Source organism: Tachypleus tridentatus, chromosome 1, assembly GCF_004210375.1.
Source record: "Tachypleus tridentatus isolate NWPU-2018 chromosome 1, ASM421037v1, whole genome shotgun sequence".
Classification (NCBI taxonomy): Eukaryota; Metazoa; Arthropoda; class Merostomata; order Xiphosura; family Limulidae; genus Tachypleus; species Tachypleus tridentatus.
Genome location: NC_134825.1, coordinates 81203326 through 81217755, shown reverse-complemented (window position 1 = coordinate 81217755; position 14430 = coordinate 81203326). Strand labels below are relative to the sequence as shown.

General features: G+C 35.3%; 1 protein-coding gene across 2 annotated transcripts in view; it reads right to left on the bottom strand.

The window, feature by feature from the left end:
- The window catches only part of LOC143251656 (uncharacterized), a 43101-nt gene that overhangs the window by 10249 nt on the left and 18422 nt on the right, over positions 1-14430 (bottom strand). For both annotated transcript variants that reach the window (XM_076502982.1, XM_076502934.1), the window contains exon 2: positions 11985-12063. In XM_076502982.1, the coding sequence (XP_076359097.1) occupies positions 11985-12057 (73 nt within the window). In that variant the 5' untranslated portion in view covers positions 12058-12063. The remainder of the gene's footprint in view (positions 1-11984; positions 12064-14430) is intronic.

Here is a 14430-nt window from a genome sequence, read left to right as displayed (position 1 = left end):
AGTTTGGATAATCCACGGAAACTTGAACGAGGTAAAGCTCTAAGACTGTAATACAATTATAACAAAGTCTTTATGATGTTTTTACTCACTGGAGAACCAAGCTGTCCACCTAGTCAAGTTCAAAACTGCAAAGAGAGATCACCTCGAGAACTTGGATAACTATGCCAATGAGCTGCGTCAGTTGCATGGGAAGACATACCATGTAACAACGTTTTTTATAGCAAAACTACTTCTTTTTGTACAACTTCCTTTCACTAGAGCTTGATTTTCATTTCAGCCTTTGTTTTAAAAATCATAAATAATATAGAATTCAAACTCTTAATTTTTGAGAAGTTAACATTACATTCTCCAGTAAAAGCGTGACATTTTAAACTCGTTTTTAACGTTGATTGATGTTAAAATATTTGATTGTGTGCAACTCTTGTCCAATCTGTTTCTTTGTGCCAAATTCTATCGAATTAAAATAATATCAGATTTCTGCTCTACAATACATTTTATGGCTAGCCTTCAGTTATCCTTAGGTTCATACTTAGTTACTGGATGGAAATTCATTGAAACTGAGAATGCCACAACGTATGCCATAAACACGGATTTTTTATTTGATTTTTTTGTTATTGAAAGTAAAACAAGTTTTGTCAAGACTGTTATTAAATAAGAGCCACGATCTTTAGCTTGTTATTAGGTTAAAACGTGCATTGCTGTTGTCAAGACTATTATTAAATATATATTATATGTTGTATTTATAATGTGTGTGTTTAAACGATGTTTTTCTGTACTATTTTTTATGCTAATGAAACAGTAACTCGATTCGACTGCTTGACATTACGTTTAAAGCTTATGAACTACAATCAGAAGTTCGTTGAAATATTGTGGTGAGTATCGTTCTGTTCGTAATATCGCTTCAAGAATTAGATTATCTGCATATAAGTTCAGCATTAGAGCTTTTATCAAGGGTTCTATCAACAAAAATAACATTTTCTCGTACCATTCTAGAAGACCACTCATTACGCGTTATTGATTCACTTTTAAAATATTTTACTTTATTTCTATAGCTCCTTCACGACGTAAAACGCCCCATGAAATATGAAAGACAAAAGTTAAAAGCTATTTATTATTATTTTGCTGTGGTAATGGATTTAGAAAAAAAAATGCAGATCCAGTAAATTGACTTTCGAATGATAATGAGGCGATTTAAACGGAAAAAGAGAGAACACTTAAAAAAAAGAAAAATATATTTTACTATAGACTATAAGGACGATTGTCTCAGCTCTATGAAAGCCAGTGTGTGTCGCTTCACGCCATGCTTGACTTCTCTTGATTTCTCGTAATTGTGAAAGTAAAAAAAAGCCAAAGTACATTTATCCAGATAGAATGGTTCTATTACTGTCTGTCAAGTACAATTTTAGTGACGGGAGTCAAGGGGCCGTAAAGGGGGATGCTGTGAAACTTAGCCTAAAGCCTAGTGCATAAAATTTATCATGAAAGTGAAAATATATCGATTTTATTTTAAACTTTAGTTTTTTTCTGTTATATCACCAACGTTTTAAATAAAAATAAAACTTATTTAATCAACGGAGACTCTAACTGAATAAATCAACAAATAGTTTTACATTTTTGTCGTCTATACATCAGGACTCACAGTAGTGTATCGTGTAGCCAAACAACTTCGTGCAGGACATACGGTGTTATTTATTAACAGGAGTGATAGTTTAACAGTTTTCTAATTTGTATATCTAGAGCTGTGATAATGCAAACTAATATATATTATCAGTGGATATAACATCTCCAATTTTGATTGAGTTTCTCCTTTCTTTTTTTCTCAACAAAAGTACAAAAATGTTATTTGATAGAAAAACATGCTTAAATTTTATGGATTTTTTCAAGTTTGGTACACTGATAGATCTTTTCAACTTACAATTAAGAGTTTCATTTAGTGATTCGAGTTATTAAAAAAAAATCTCTCAAATTTGAACAAACTCTTTGCGAACACCAACGCAAAAAGTCATATAAGCTTTTGATCTAACATATTTACTCTAGCTTCACCTGAGAGTAAAAGTGAAGAGTTTTTAGTTTCTGTCAGACGACTGACTTAGAGCACCAAAACTATACGGTGAAAGGATCTGCAGATACATAAGTACTGGTTAGGCTAAGCAAACTAGATTAACACTTTCTAACTCAGGTTTTCAAAATAATCTTACAGGTGAACAGCTATTATTGTTATTATTGACTATTCATTGCCAACTTTTAGCACACATTTGCTAAATTTTATGAAATTATTCTAATTAAAAGGCGTTTAACATCATGTGATATTAGCTTAAGCAATTAGTATAGATAATGATGATCGATACTGATATACCGATTGCATGGAGAAAGGGTGATTACAAGAAACTGTTAACATAAATTCCATGGCGTTATAATAACGAAAGCTATTAACACTGTTTTAGAGAGGAAAACTACTACTAAATATTTTAAAGAATCTGGTAGGTTCTATAAACGGCTGTTTCGAATAACAGAGTTGCTATCCTCAACTTAATGTGGGTTACTATTGGGTGTCACTTTCTTACTGGTTTGTTGGTGTGTATTGACAAAAAGTCATGAAGTCTAATCAAAAGCACCTTAAGTGTGAAAAAAGTTCTGCCAAAGAAGGAGTGAGTGTGTGACTTAAGGATATGAAATAAAAATTGGTCATTTACTTGTTAGCTACACTTGTAGCATTGATTAGAATTTTACAGCAAACATTCATTCATTAATTAACCAGTTCGTGTATTTTGTTTAACTTGGGGCATGTTAGTGGGTAAAATGGATGGACTGTACTACAACACGTATATTTATATGATATGTCCATCAGTCTCCAGATGAGGTTTAGGTCGTAACAGTGTGGATGGATTGTACTACAATACGTTTATTTATATGATTGGTCATTATTCCATTTGAGGGCAACAATTGATGATTAAAACAGTTTTTTGTTTTTTTTTGTGGTAAAGCTATTAAGACTATTTGCTGCCGTCCCTAATTTTAAACTGCTGGCCCAAGTGAAGGCAGCACCCATCACCAACTGTTGGGCTACTCTTTTACCAAGAGTAGTGAGACTTGCTGACGCATAATAACGCCTGTGTGGCTTGATTGTTATTGTATTTCGTTCCTGTGATGAGAGTGTGAGACATGATTAGAACATCAGTAAGGGCACTGTTTAAAATTAATATTTTTCTTAATTTAAACGCGCGGTAGCTTTCAAGCAACTTTATGGTTTGTTTGTTTGAATTTCACGCAAAGCTACTCGAGGGCTATCTGCGCTAGCCGTCCCTAATTTGGCAGTGTAAGACTAGAGGGAAGGCAACTAGTCATCACCACCCACCGCCAACTCTTGAGGTAATCTTTTACCAACGAATAGTGGGATTGACTGTCACATTATAATGCCCCCACGGCTGAAAGGGGCGACAATGTTTGGTGTGACGAGGATTCAAATCCTCGACCCTCATATTACGAGTAAAACGCCTTAACCCATCTGGACATGTCAGACTATGAAGTGGTCATACTCATTGTTACTGTCATTTGTCAAGTTAACGTACACATATTCCTTTTCTTACAGAGTAATATGTACTTATTCTATTACCCCTATTCTCTGTCTTCAACCTGCTGCGGAAACAAAGTTTATCAATATGTTCTGAGACGTGGAGAACCTACTGATTTGTCTGCTTAACTCTTAATTGAAACCTTTTTTGAGATGGCGTTTCCACTTTGTATAGGTTTTTGCAGAGTCTGGGCAACTATAAAACTATTTAATTTATATTCAAAGGGAGTATTGGTTTATTTTGAATTTCGCGCAAAGCTACACGAGAGCTATCTACGCTAGCCGTCCCTAATTTAGTAGTGTACGACTAGAGGAAAGGCAACTAGTCATCACCGTCCATCGCCAATCTTTGGGCCACTCTTTTACCGACGAATTGTGGGATTGACCGTCAGGTTATAACACCCCCATGGCTGAAAGGGCGAGCATGTTTGGTGCGACGGAGATTCGAACCCGCAACTCTCGGATTATAGTCGAATGCCTTAACCACCTGGTCATGCCGGGCCTTATTGGGAGTAGAAACTTGTATCAAAAGTACTGCTGGGGATTTTAGGTTAATTGAAAAGTTTCCCATGCTGTGCGGCATTCTGTTATAAACATTTAGCTCACGTGAAACTTATAAAAGAAAAAAGCTGTTTATAGAAATCAACTCAAGGTTATTTGACAGCATTTTTTTATTTTTAAGTAAACTCAGACTAAATCTTCTCTTAAAGTAAATTTTCAGTTATCTGCTCTAGTATTGTGGTTCCAAATTTTAAAATTGCATTCGATTTTAATTTTTTTTATGCGCAATGGGCTTTCAGCGACTTTCTCAGTGTAGGACTCGAATTCTGAACTTTAGTGTTTAATCCTTCAAACTTACTGCTGTATAGGGGATGGGTGAGCTAGATGTCATGCTTTTACAAGCAAATAGTTGGAAGAAAATTATTTTATTTCCACTTATCATAATTTTCTAATATGTTAAAACATAATGCTTTAACATTAAAATTGTTCACAATATTAATGTACATCAGTACCAATATCGTAACTGAAAGGCCGAACTGATCGTTTGCTAGTTTTGCAAAAAGGTCTGTCTATGCTCTGCCCACCGCAGGTATCGCAACCCAGTTTCTAACAGTATAAGTCCGCAGATATACCACTGTGCAACGTGGAGTTAGGCCAAACTCATCTAACAAATTTAAAAGTAAAGCGATACAGAAATAAAGATATTTTCTATTTCGGTTTCACACTTCATAAAGCAAACACAATAACTAAGTAGTTGTCAGGAAGGAAAGAGTTTGCAATCCAGGAACTAACGTTATTACTTCAGTTTTAATTTTCAATCCAGTTGCGTGTCATTACCATAGAAACAAGAAAGCCAGAAGAGACGGTATAATGAACCAGTACCCTAGTAGTAATTATGTTGGTACAAGTTTTATAAAGAAACGGGTTTTGTTTCAGACACTAGAAAAATAAACAAAGTCCATGCAAATATCATTGTTTTTCGCGTTGTTCCATGCATTGTATTCGAATCCCTCGAGATTATGTTCCTTGAATTCTGAATTTCCAATTTATATTTATTCTTTAGGTATTATAAGGTTAGTTGAAAAGTATAATGCAAATTACAGACCTTAATTTGAATAACTTTTCGTAATCATGTGTATAAATAGAATGCAATCGACTTTTCGTATTTACATTAGTACCATTTATCTGAGAGATAACAATAGTAACCGCAGTAGCTAGAAGAATAGTGCAAGATATTATACAGAGTTAAATATGAATGTTTGACTTTATTCAGTTGAAACAAAAATTAAAATTAAAAGAAAAGTAATATTTATTCACTTACAACTCAAGTTCAATCTGATAGCACGAGGCACACTCGATAGTTCTACTATGGAAATGTCACTGGGAGGAATTCTGAATATGAGAATAATAAGGTTAACCACTATAAAGAAACTACGTTAGGGTAAACTTTCCCAGAATGCAATGATCACCCACGACACTCGGTCAACACAAAAGCAAAAAATAGTTAGAACTTTTAACTCCAGGTATTTCTAAATGTACGCAGAGTGATGAGTTTCAGATCACAAATACAAGTTCAAAATATTTCTCTAGTGAGAAAGTCTAAAATTACCAGAGTAAGGCATACATCTCGAGCGTGTATAATTAGCACAGGCAGTGACGTCCAAACAAACAGTAAACGATTTGACTTTATTTTACATATTTTGTATTATTTTAAAGTACTAAAATATTGTAAAAATAAATATATCTTTAGAACGGAATTATTTTGCAATAGCTTGATTGTTTTCAGAACAGTATTTCATGTTGATTTTTAGTTTTAACAAACTGGAAAGGCGTCAAATCACAATAGTTTGAGAACTACTAGTCTAAAACATTTAGACTTCTTCAAAACATGATATAACATTTTTTGGATGTTAAAAGTCTCGTATTTTGCCTGCTAAAAACGTTTCTGTTTAGCTGAAAATGACGACTATTCTTCAGAACAAAAAACAAGTTACAAAGTAAATGTAACTGATACACAGTATGTGCAATACGAACATCTATGTTAGAGATCCCTATAATGCAGGTATAACATTCTATAATTTTGATCAACTAATCAGAGGGAGGGTAGCCAATCAGCAGTACCCGCCGCCGCAAGGATCTTATAGGATTCTTTGATCGACTCTCATTTTTATAACTTGTCTACATCTGAAAGTGGATAGTGGTAATACGTTCCGAGCCAACACGCCAACCATTAAACAATGACCAGCCGGACGAAGACCAATTCAAACCGCATCAGCATTTTATTAATTCATTAGAATATAAACGTAATTACAATACGCGTTAAACAAACAAACAAAAAAACAACAACTTGAGGTTCGAATATCAGTGATAAACTCGTGGATCATTTTCTGGAACCACTTACTAAAGAAAAATTTATTCAGAACTTATCGAGAAGTTAATCATGTTTTTTAAAAGGAAAGTGTTCTGTTGAAATATGGCGATTGACTAATGCACAAAAATAAATTAGGAACGAGCTTTAGGTCGTCACAGCGTGAATGTTTATTTATATGATTTGTCAGACAGTCTCCAGAACGAGCTTTTCGACAGTTCATACAAGAACAAACTGATAAGAAAATGAAAAGAAAAGCTTCAGTCGAGTAAATTACAACAGATAAGAAGATCATTTCTGGAGAAAATTTCACAAAGATATCTCTGAACTAGACATGAGAACACGTCATATGATAACCTTCCTACTTTTGCAGGACTGGTGCTTACTGCACATGGCCACTGTGACAGGCAGCTTATCGTCCTCACCGTTCATCAAATGAACTCTCACGGGAGTAGTGTATATGTATCTATACCCATATCAAACACATACTGAGCTTCAAGGGCTATGCGCTCTGTCGATTCAAACTTTTCTGAGTACCAGAGAACAATTTGAAAACGTTCTTGTACTGTCAATGTTTTAGACTCAAGGTGGTTTGTATTCTTTATGCATAATACATTTTAACATATTACATTTGATTAATGTTGTTACGTCTCTGTCTTAACGCAGTGCCATGAGCAATTGTAAATGATTTTTAACTTGTTATTAACGCTTAGTTACCCTTTAAAGAGCATTTATGAAAGTAAAAAGAAATAAATAAATTTAATCTACATATGAAATGGCTGCTTCACCCCAGCCTCGATCCCTTCTTCGAATCACACCTGCACCTACTCAAGACCGTCTAGCTGATCTAGCAAGAAAAACACCTGCACCTCTTTCGTGTCTCTTCGAGCCTTCCGTAAAAACATTTGTACAGACAATTTTGTTTAGCAATTCGTTTTAACAAATATGTTATTTAAAGGATTATTTGGGAAACAGACGCCATTTAGAAAATCATTAAAACCAGCGCTGAGTCCATTCCTTTCCACCTGGTGTGTGAAACTAAGGAAAATGAATTAAAATTCAACAAAATAAAAAAATAATTTGGGATTTTTCGCACAGGGGTAATTCCGTCTTTACACCCCTTGAATTCAACATCAGTTAAAACAGATAAGGTACTGCAGTAACTCACTGGGACAGAACAATTATATGTAACCTGTCGTTATGTCGTTTTAAAATTCATGCTCAAGTATTTAGGAAATTATTAGAATACAAAAGTGCTTGTTTCTGGCATACACCAACATTCTCCAAACTTTTGTCATCCTCTTTAATAAATGTAGTTTCTTGCGCGCTCCTGTCTCTCTTTTTTTTTTTTTAGCCCGGCATGGCCAGGTGGTTAAGGCACTCGACTCGTAATCCGAGGGTCGTGGGTTCGAATCCCCATCCCACCAAACATGCTAGCCCTTTCAACCGTGGGGGCGTTATAATGTGACGGTCAGCCCCACTATTCGTTGATAATAGAGTAGCCCAAGAGTTGGCGGTGGGTGGTGATGACTAGCAAAATTAAGGACGGCTAGTGCAGATATTCCTCGTTTAACTTCGCGTGAAATTCGAAAAAATTGTTTGTTTGTTTTTTATTTTCGCGCAAATCCGTCCCTAATTCAGCAGTGTAAAACTAGAGGGGCTAATATTTTACCAATGAATAGTAGGACTGACCGTACCATTATAACGCTCCCACGGATAAAAGGGTGAGCATGTTTGGTGGGACGGGGAGTTGAACCCGCGACCCTCAGATTACGAGTAGAGTGCCTTAACCACCTGGCTATGCAATAATTAATTGTAACAAACGTTAGTGTAATAATCTGTTGTAATATAAACGTTACTGTAGTAAATCGTCGTGATACAACTGTCATTTCAAAACCCTCTGTGAAACAGGAGTATTGAAGAGATGATTTCTCATGTCGCAGACATTATGTTAATGTAATAATTTAAAATCAGATATAAAATTGTAATCAGTTGACAAGTAAATTACTAAAACGCACACAGAGCCTGAGATTATTTCTGTTTTACAGTGACTACAGTATGTCTTGTTCTTATTCTCGCACTAGTTACGCATTATCATAGATACTTTTACTGTGGTGTCACTGAACTTTCCCGTGGAAGATGTCTATGGAGTGTTCGCTGCTTTCATATTAGTGTATTATCTGGTAATATAGGGGAATGTAGGAATCAGGAATACCAAAAGGAGTACGGATTCTGGAATATTTTGAGGCAGTGTTCTCCCTTTTTTAACTTATTGGACGACTGTTTGACATGAGTGGCCAGTGTACTCTGGAAAACTTGACCCTACAGAAAAAGTATAGAATGGTGGGCTCACTCAAGTTTATCGAGATCTTTCTCTCATATAAAAGTTTTTTTCATTTAAAGTTCAGTGCCATTTGGTATTTTTGTACACTTGTTCTGCAGTGAATTGTATATATTTGTCTATAGATAAATATTGATTTTACACTTTCTCTTATACTGTGTTTTACTTCTTTCTTTATCAGGTTAGAAGCTCACAATAACTTCTCTTTACATTTTTTCTGCATCTCTGTACTAATGAGAAATCAATAAACCTGAGTATACAACATATACAGCCTTACAAAAACCTTGTGATAATAAATGGAAATTTCAAATCAAACAGGTAAAATTTAAGAGATAGTTCTTTTTGTAAATAACCAGGTCACCTGAAAACACATCCGAATTTATATAAGAGACTTTTGTTTAATATAATTATAATTAGAGCATTGACTTCAAAATAAAATGTTATATTAGAAGCTAATGAAGTCAAGTGCATCGAATTGTGATCCGCAAGGAACCAAAATAGTATTTTCTCAGTCACTAAATGAATAAAAACATCAAAGTTTATATTTTTAAGTATTTAGTTTCCAAACAAAATTCCCAAACACATTCCTATCGTGCGTGTGTTTTTAATGGAGCTATGATAGAAACTATAGCGTTATCTCCAAAGTCATGTCAAGAAAAGCTATTATTATTGCAGGCCGTATCTATTGATGTGCTATATGAGAACTAGAATGGTATTAAAGCTATAACAGGAAGAGCCGAGTTATTAAATGTCTCCACACGGGAACTCTATATCGCATGAAGCAATCTTCTTTTTTAGATTATTAATGCGATCCCTAGAGTAAAGTGTTAAAAGACTGGTGGTACATGAGTGGAATTTTCATCAGGGACTGTGTAAGCAGGAAACAAGAACTGTCTTTCAAAGAACTGGGGACGGTCTGATAACTTGTTTTTTTTTTTTTACTAGCGTGCCTACGTATGAAAATGATCATCCATGGTTTGCGTCCCGTTGTTACAGAATCGCGTTCGGTGCTTTTGGCTGTGAGAGTGTTATATGAGTGGCTACCAATTTCCGAAAAGTATCCAAAGGTTTCATGCCAGTTGTATTTCCTATATCGGTTCAAAAGTAGGAACTGCTAGTACAGATAGCTCTCATATAGCTTCGTAATTTACTAAATGAAATATAAAAAAAAAAACTATTTTGAATATGTTCTCATTTTATCTCTAATACCCGTAATCGTAATAACGTTTCTATGATGTTTTATTTGAGAGAGCAAAAGAGAGGCAAGAGTTAGTTGGGGCAGAAGGGGTTCAGATGTTATTAAATACAAAATACATAAGCTTTGTTTACCTTTAAGAAGTGTCTTTTTGTCGTTTTTAATTATCAAAAAACCCGAAATTACCTCAGGTTTTCTTTGCACAGTTTATGATGGTCTGATGCTGTTTTAAACTGCCGTTAACTTCCCAAGTTTCATCTCATTGAAGACACTTCTTCTGATTCAAATTATATAAAATGACTACCCCGCTCGTCCTCCCCTGGGCAGCTGCTGAAGAAGTAACGTTTTATTGTTTGTTTGTTTTTGAATTTCTTGCAAAACTACACGGGGGCTATCTGTGCTAGCGGTCCCTAATTTAGCACTGTAAGACTACAGAGAAGACAGCTAGTCATCACCACCCACCGCCAACTCTTGGGCTATTCTTTTATTAACGAATAGTGAGATTGATCGTAAATTATAACGCCCCCATGGGTGAAAGGGCGAGCATGTTTGGTGTGACAGGAATTCGAACACGCGACCTTCGGATTACGAGTCGAATGCTCTAACCACCCGGCCATGCTGGGCCGTAACGTTTTCTAATGGTAGATTCCGCCACCCTCTCACGTTACTCCGATGGACACACCACTGTATACCCTTTACGTATATACAATCCTATAATACGTCCAGAAACTGGAAGTTGTCCGAGTTGGATCCGCGAATGTTTGTAGTAAATCTGCGGTCATCTGTTTGTCTTGTAGAGTTCGAACGTTAATACTGAAAGAATAAACATGAGTAACATAATGCGGCTGCACTTTAAAGATGTTGAAAGTATAAAAAGAAAATATTTTATTCACGACCTTATTGAATGTTCCGATTATTGAAACGTGTATGTACTAGATTATTATGTCTTGTCTGTCTTAGATTATCACGATGTATGTGTATACTTCCCGAGTAGGCGGGTGATGTCAAGTTATTGTCTTCCCTCTCTCTTAGTTACAAATTATGGACGGTTAATGCAAACAGTTCTTGAGAAGCTTTCCATGAGTATCCGTAAAATAAACAATCTTAAAGACTAAATATTCTGTGGATTGTTTGCAGTGTGTGTATACTGGATTGACTAGAATTTGTGTGGCCAGAATTGCCTGCAACCTTTGAAAGAAATATTGTTTACAACTACACATAACTCAAATTATACTTATAAATATTACATCATTTGCAATTTGTATACATTGAATTACTCGGAACATTGAATACAACTTAATGATACAATTTGTACACTGAATCGTTTAAAACACTATTACACTGAACTTTTTGTAGCTTAACTGTCGAAAATGTTTACTGATGTACGTAGTTCGAGTTTTTTGTAATCTTTCAAACACATTAAATTTCTTACAACTTAAGTATAAACTGTTAATATGTCTCCATACTGGGCTTTTTAAGTTAATAATACTTGATTATTGATGTTTTACCTCTGTATAACAATTTTTTGCCAATGTGTTTATCAAACTGTTTGTTATTCATGTACACTTTTAATTGTTTGTATGTATCACTTATGCAGGCACCTGTTTTTCTATATTTTCCTACATTTTTAGCAGCGTGCATTGCTTTAGTAAATGACAACTACATGGTGTATAACAGATAATGGGTTTCGTCCATGAACCGTCACCGAAGACAACGTACTAGTTTAACTTGACATTTTAGTAAGGACAAAGTAATTTCTGTCGGAATAGGGTAATGACGTGTTCACAACTAAGTGGCACCGCTTTTACTCAGACAGTTATCGACATGCAGTGTAACGCTTACATTTTTATCCACACAAATATCGGATCCATAATAATATGCTGATTGACAGGCAATGAGTATCTAGGCGACTCAAACAGGACGGTGTAATAACAGTAATAAGTTCTAGGCAACAAATATTTTCTAGTATATTTAACTACACAGAAAGTCAAAGCATACATTACCTTACCTAATATATTTAAGAACAAAATTATCAAGACAACGTAACTGTGACTTTGTTGGCCCGGCATGGCGACAACCATTCTTATCTGAAAAAAAAAGAAGAAAAAAATGTTAAATTTATATTTACAAAAAAAAAAAATAGGCCCGGCATGGCCTAGCGCGTAAGACGTGCGACTCGTAATCCGAGGGTCGCGGGTTCGCGCCCGCGTCGCGCTAAACATGCTCGCCCTCCCAGCCGTAGGAGCGTTATAATGTGACGGTCAATCCCACTATTCGTTGGTAAAAGAGTAGCCCAAGAGTTGGCGGTGGGTGGTGATGACTAGCTGCCTTCCCTCTAGTCTTACACTGCTAAATTAGGGATGGCTAGCACAGATAGCCCTCGAGTAGCTTTGTGCGAAATTCCAAAACAAACAAACAAATTTACAAAAAACAAATCTTGATAAAAGGTTTGTATTTAATCAAGTTTTGAATAAAAGATCTGTTAAGTACATTGTATATTTTACCATTACTAGCAATCCTTTTTGGTTTCATTAACCAGGTGGGATCAGGAAATAATTGTCTTAAGGAAGAGGTGATTATTTGACGTTAGTAAATTTGTTTAGTGAACTATGCTGAGAAAAAAAGAACAATCATAAATTATAGCAGTGAAACAAAATCAGTTGTAATGTCAGTCACTAACTTTGAACTAATTGTTCAGTAAATTACACATCTGATTTGCCAGTTGTGAACTCTAAATTGTAAATGATTGGTTACTTAACCTACGTTATATGTATATATACATATATATATAATCATGCGGTACCATTTCAACCGTTCAACCGTTCTAATTGTAATTTACACTCACCTATTTAACGTAAATAAACATAATATTTCAGCTAAAATTGAAACAGGTGTAATACGTGTGCTTAAACATTATGATAAAGTCATTGTAAATATATGCTTAGATACTTGTGTTTATACACTTCTTGGCCACCAGTGACACAGCAGCACGTCTGTGGAATTATACTATTAGGAATCTAATACATCAGTAACCAACAACAATATTATGTGTTACGCCGTTTCTTTTCTAAAATTAACCTTTGATTTTTCTCTATACGAGACCAGCTGATCCAAAGAATAATGTATATACACTTGTTATGACGTTATCGGAAACAGTGCTGGAAGTCTTCAACGGTTATGCGACTTACGTTCTGCTTTCACATTATTATGGATGGTGAAATGTCATCAAATATCTTTCTTTTCAACTTAATTTTGATTTTTGGGAACAGAAAAAAATCACACGGTACAAGATGGGGAGAACATTGGGAATGTGGTATCACAGGAATGATTTTTTTCTGTCAAAAATTCTTGAACAGACACAGCAGTGTGTGAAGACACGTTGTCATGGTGAAGAAACCAGTGACTATCCTACTACAGCTCGCGGCGGTTTCTTCTAACTTTCTCTCTCAAGCGAATTAAGACCTTTTTTATGAAAGGCCAGGTTAACTGTCTGACCATGAGGCACGAAGTTATGATGAACAATACCTCGAACATAAAAAAACACGATCAACATTGTCTTCACATTTGATCAAGACTGTCGTGCCTTTTTCGGATGTGGTGATGATGGAAACTTCCATTGGGACGACTGAAGTTTCGTTTAAGGGCCATTACTGTATACCAATGACTCATCACCAGTAATAATGACGTTGATGAAATTAGAATCACGTTCTAGCCTTCTTTTCAGGTCCTCGCAAAATTGTAGACGGTGAAACTTTTGGCCATCCGTCAACAGCCCTAGAACAAATTTTGCTGACACTCGATGCATACAAAGTTTTTCAGTTAAAATTACCTGACACGATCCAAACGAGATGACCAGTTCATCAGCAATTTCGCGGATAGTTAATCCTCAATCACTTCGAATTTTTCTTTCACCTTAGTGACAGTTTCATCAGTGGACGATGTTGACGGTCGCCCAGAACGTGGGTCATGTTTGAAGCGTTTTATCCACTGATAAACTACAGCACTACTTAAGCAGTCATTACCAAAGGCAGTTCTTAACATTTCGAGGATTTCCGTTCCTTCTTTACCATTTATCACTTGATGCAAACACGTTGCTGCTCTTTTCTGTCCATTTTTATTAAGACAGGGGCAAGAGATTTGTCTATCTTTGAACACATTTTTCGCAACACGGGTACAAGATCTGGAGAAATAGCTTGTTCATGGGGGCATAGGGTATATCACTATTTGTACTTTGTACACACCTCAGTGAAGCTCACTGCCTATGTGCAACAGAAGAAGTCTTCGAACTTCTTGATCAGACCTCGTACATGAAGAATGAATCAATTGTTTTAGTAAAACGTATAATATAGTAATCTACTTGTTTTCATATACATATACTAGGCTTTTGAGAAATTATTATTTTTATATTGTACAACTATTAATACACTGTATATACACATGTTTTTGGGTGGACA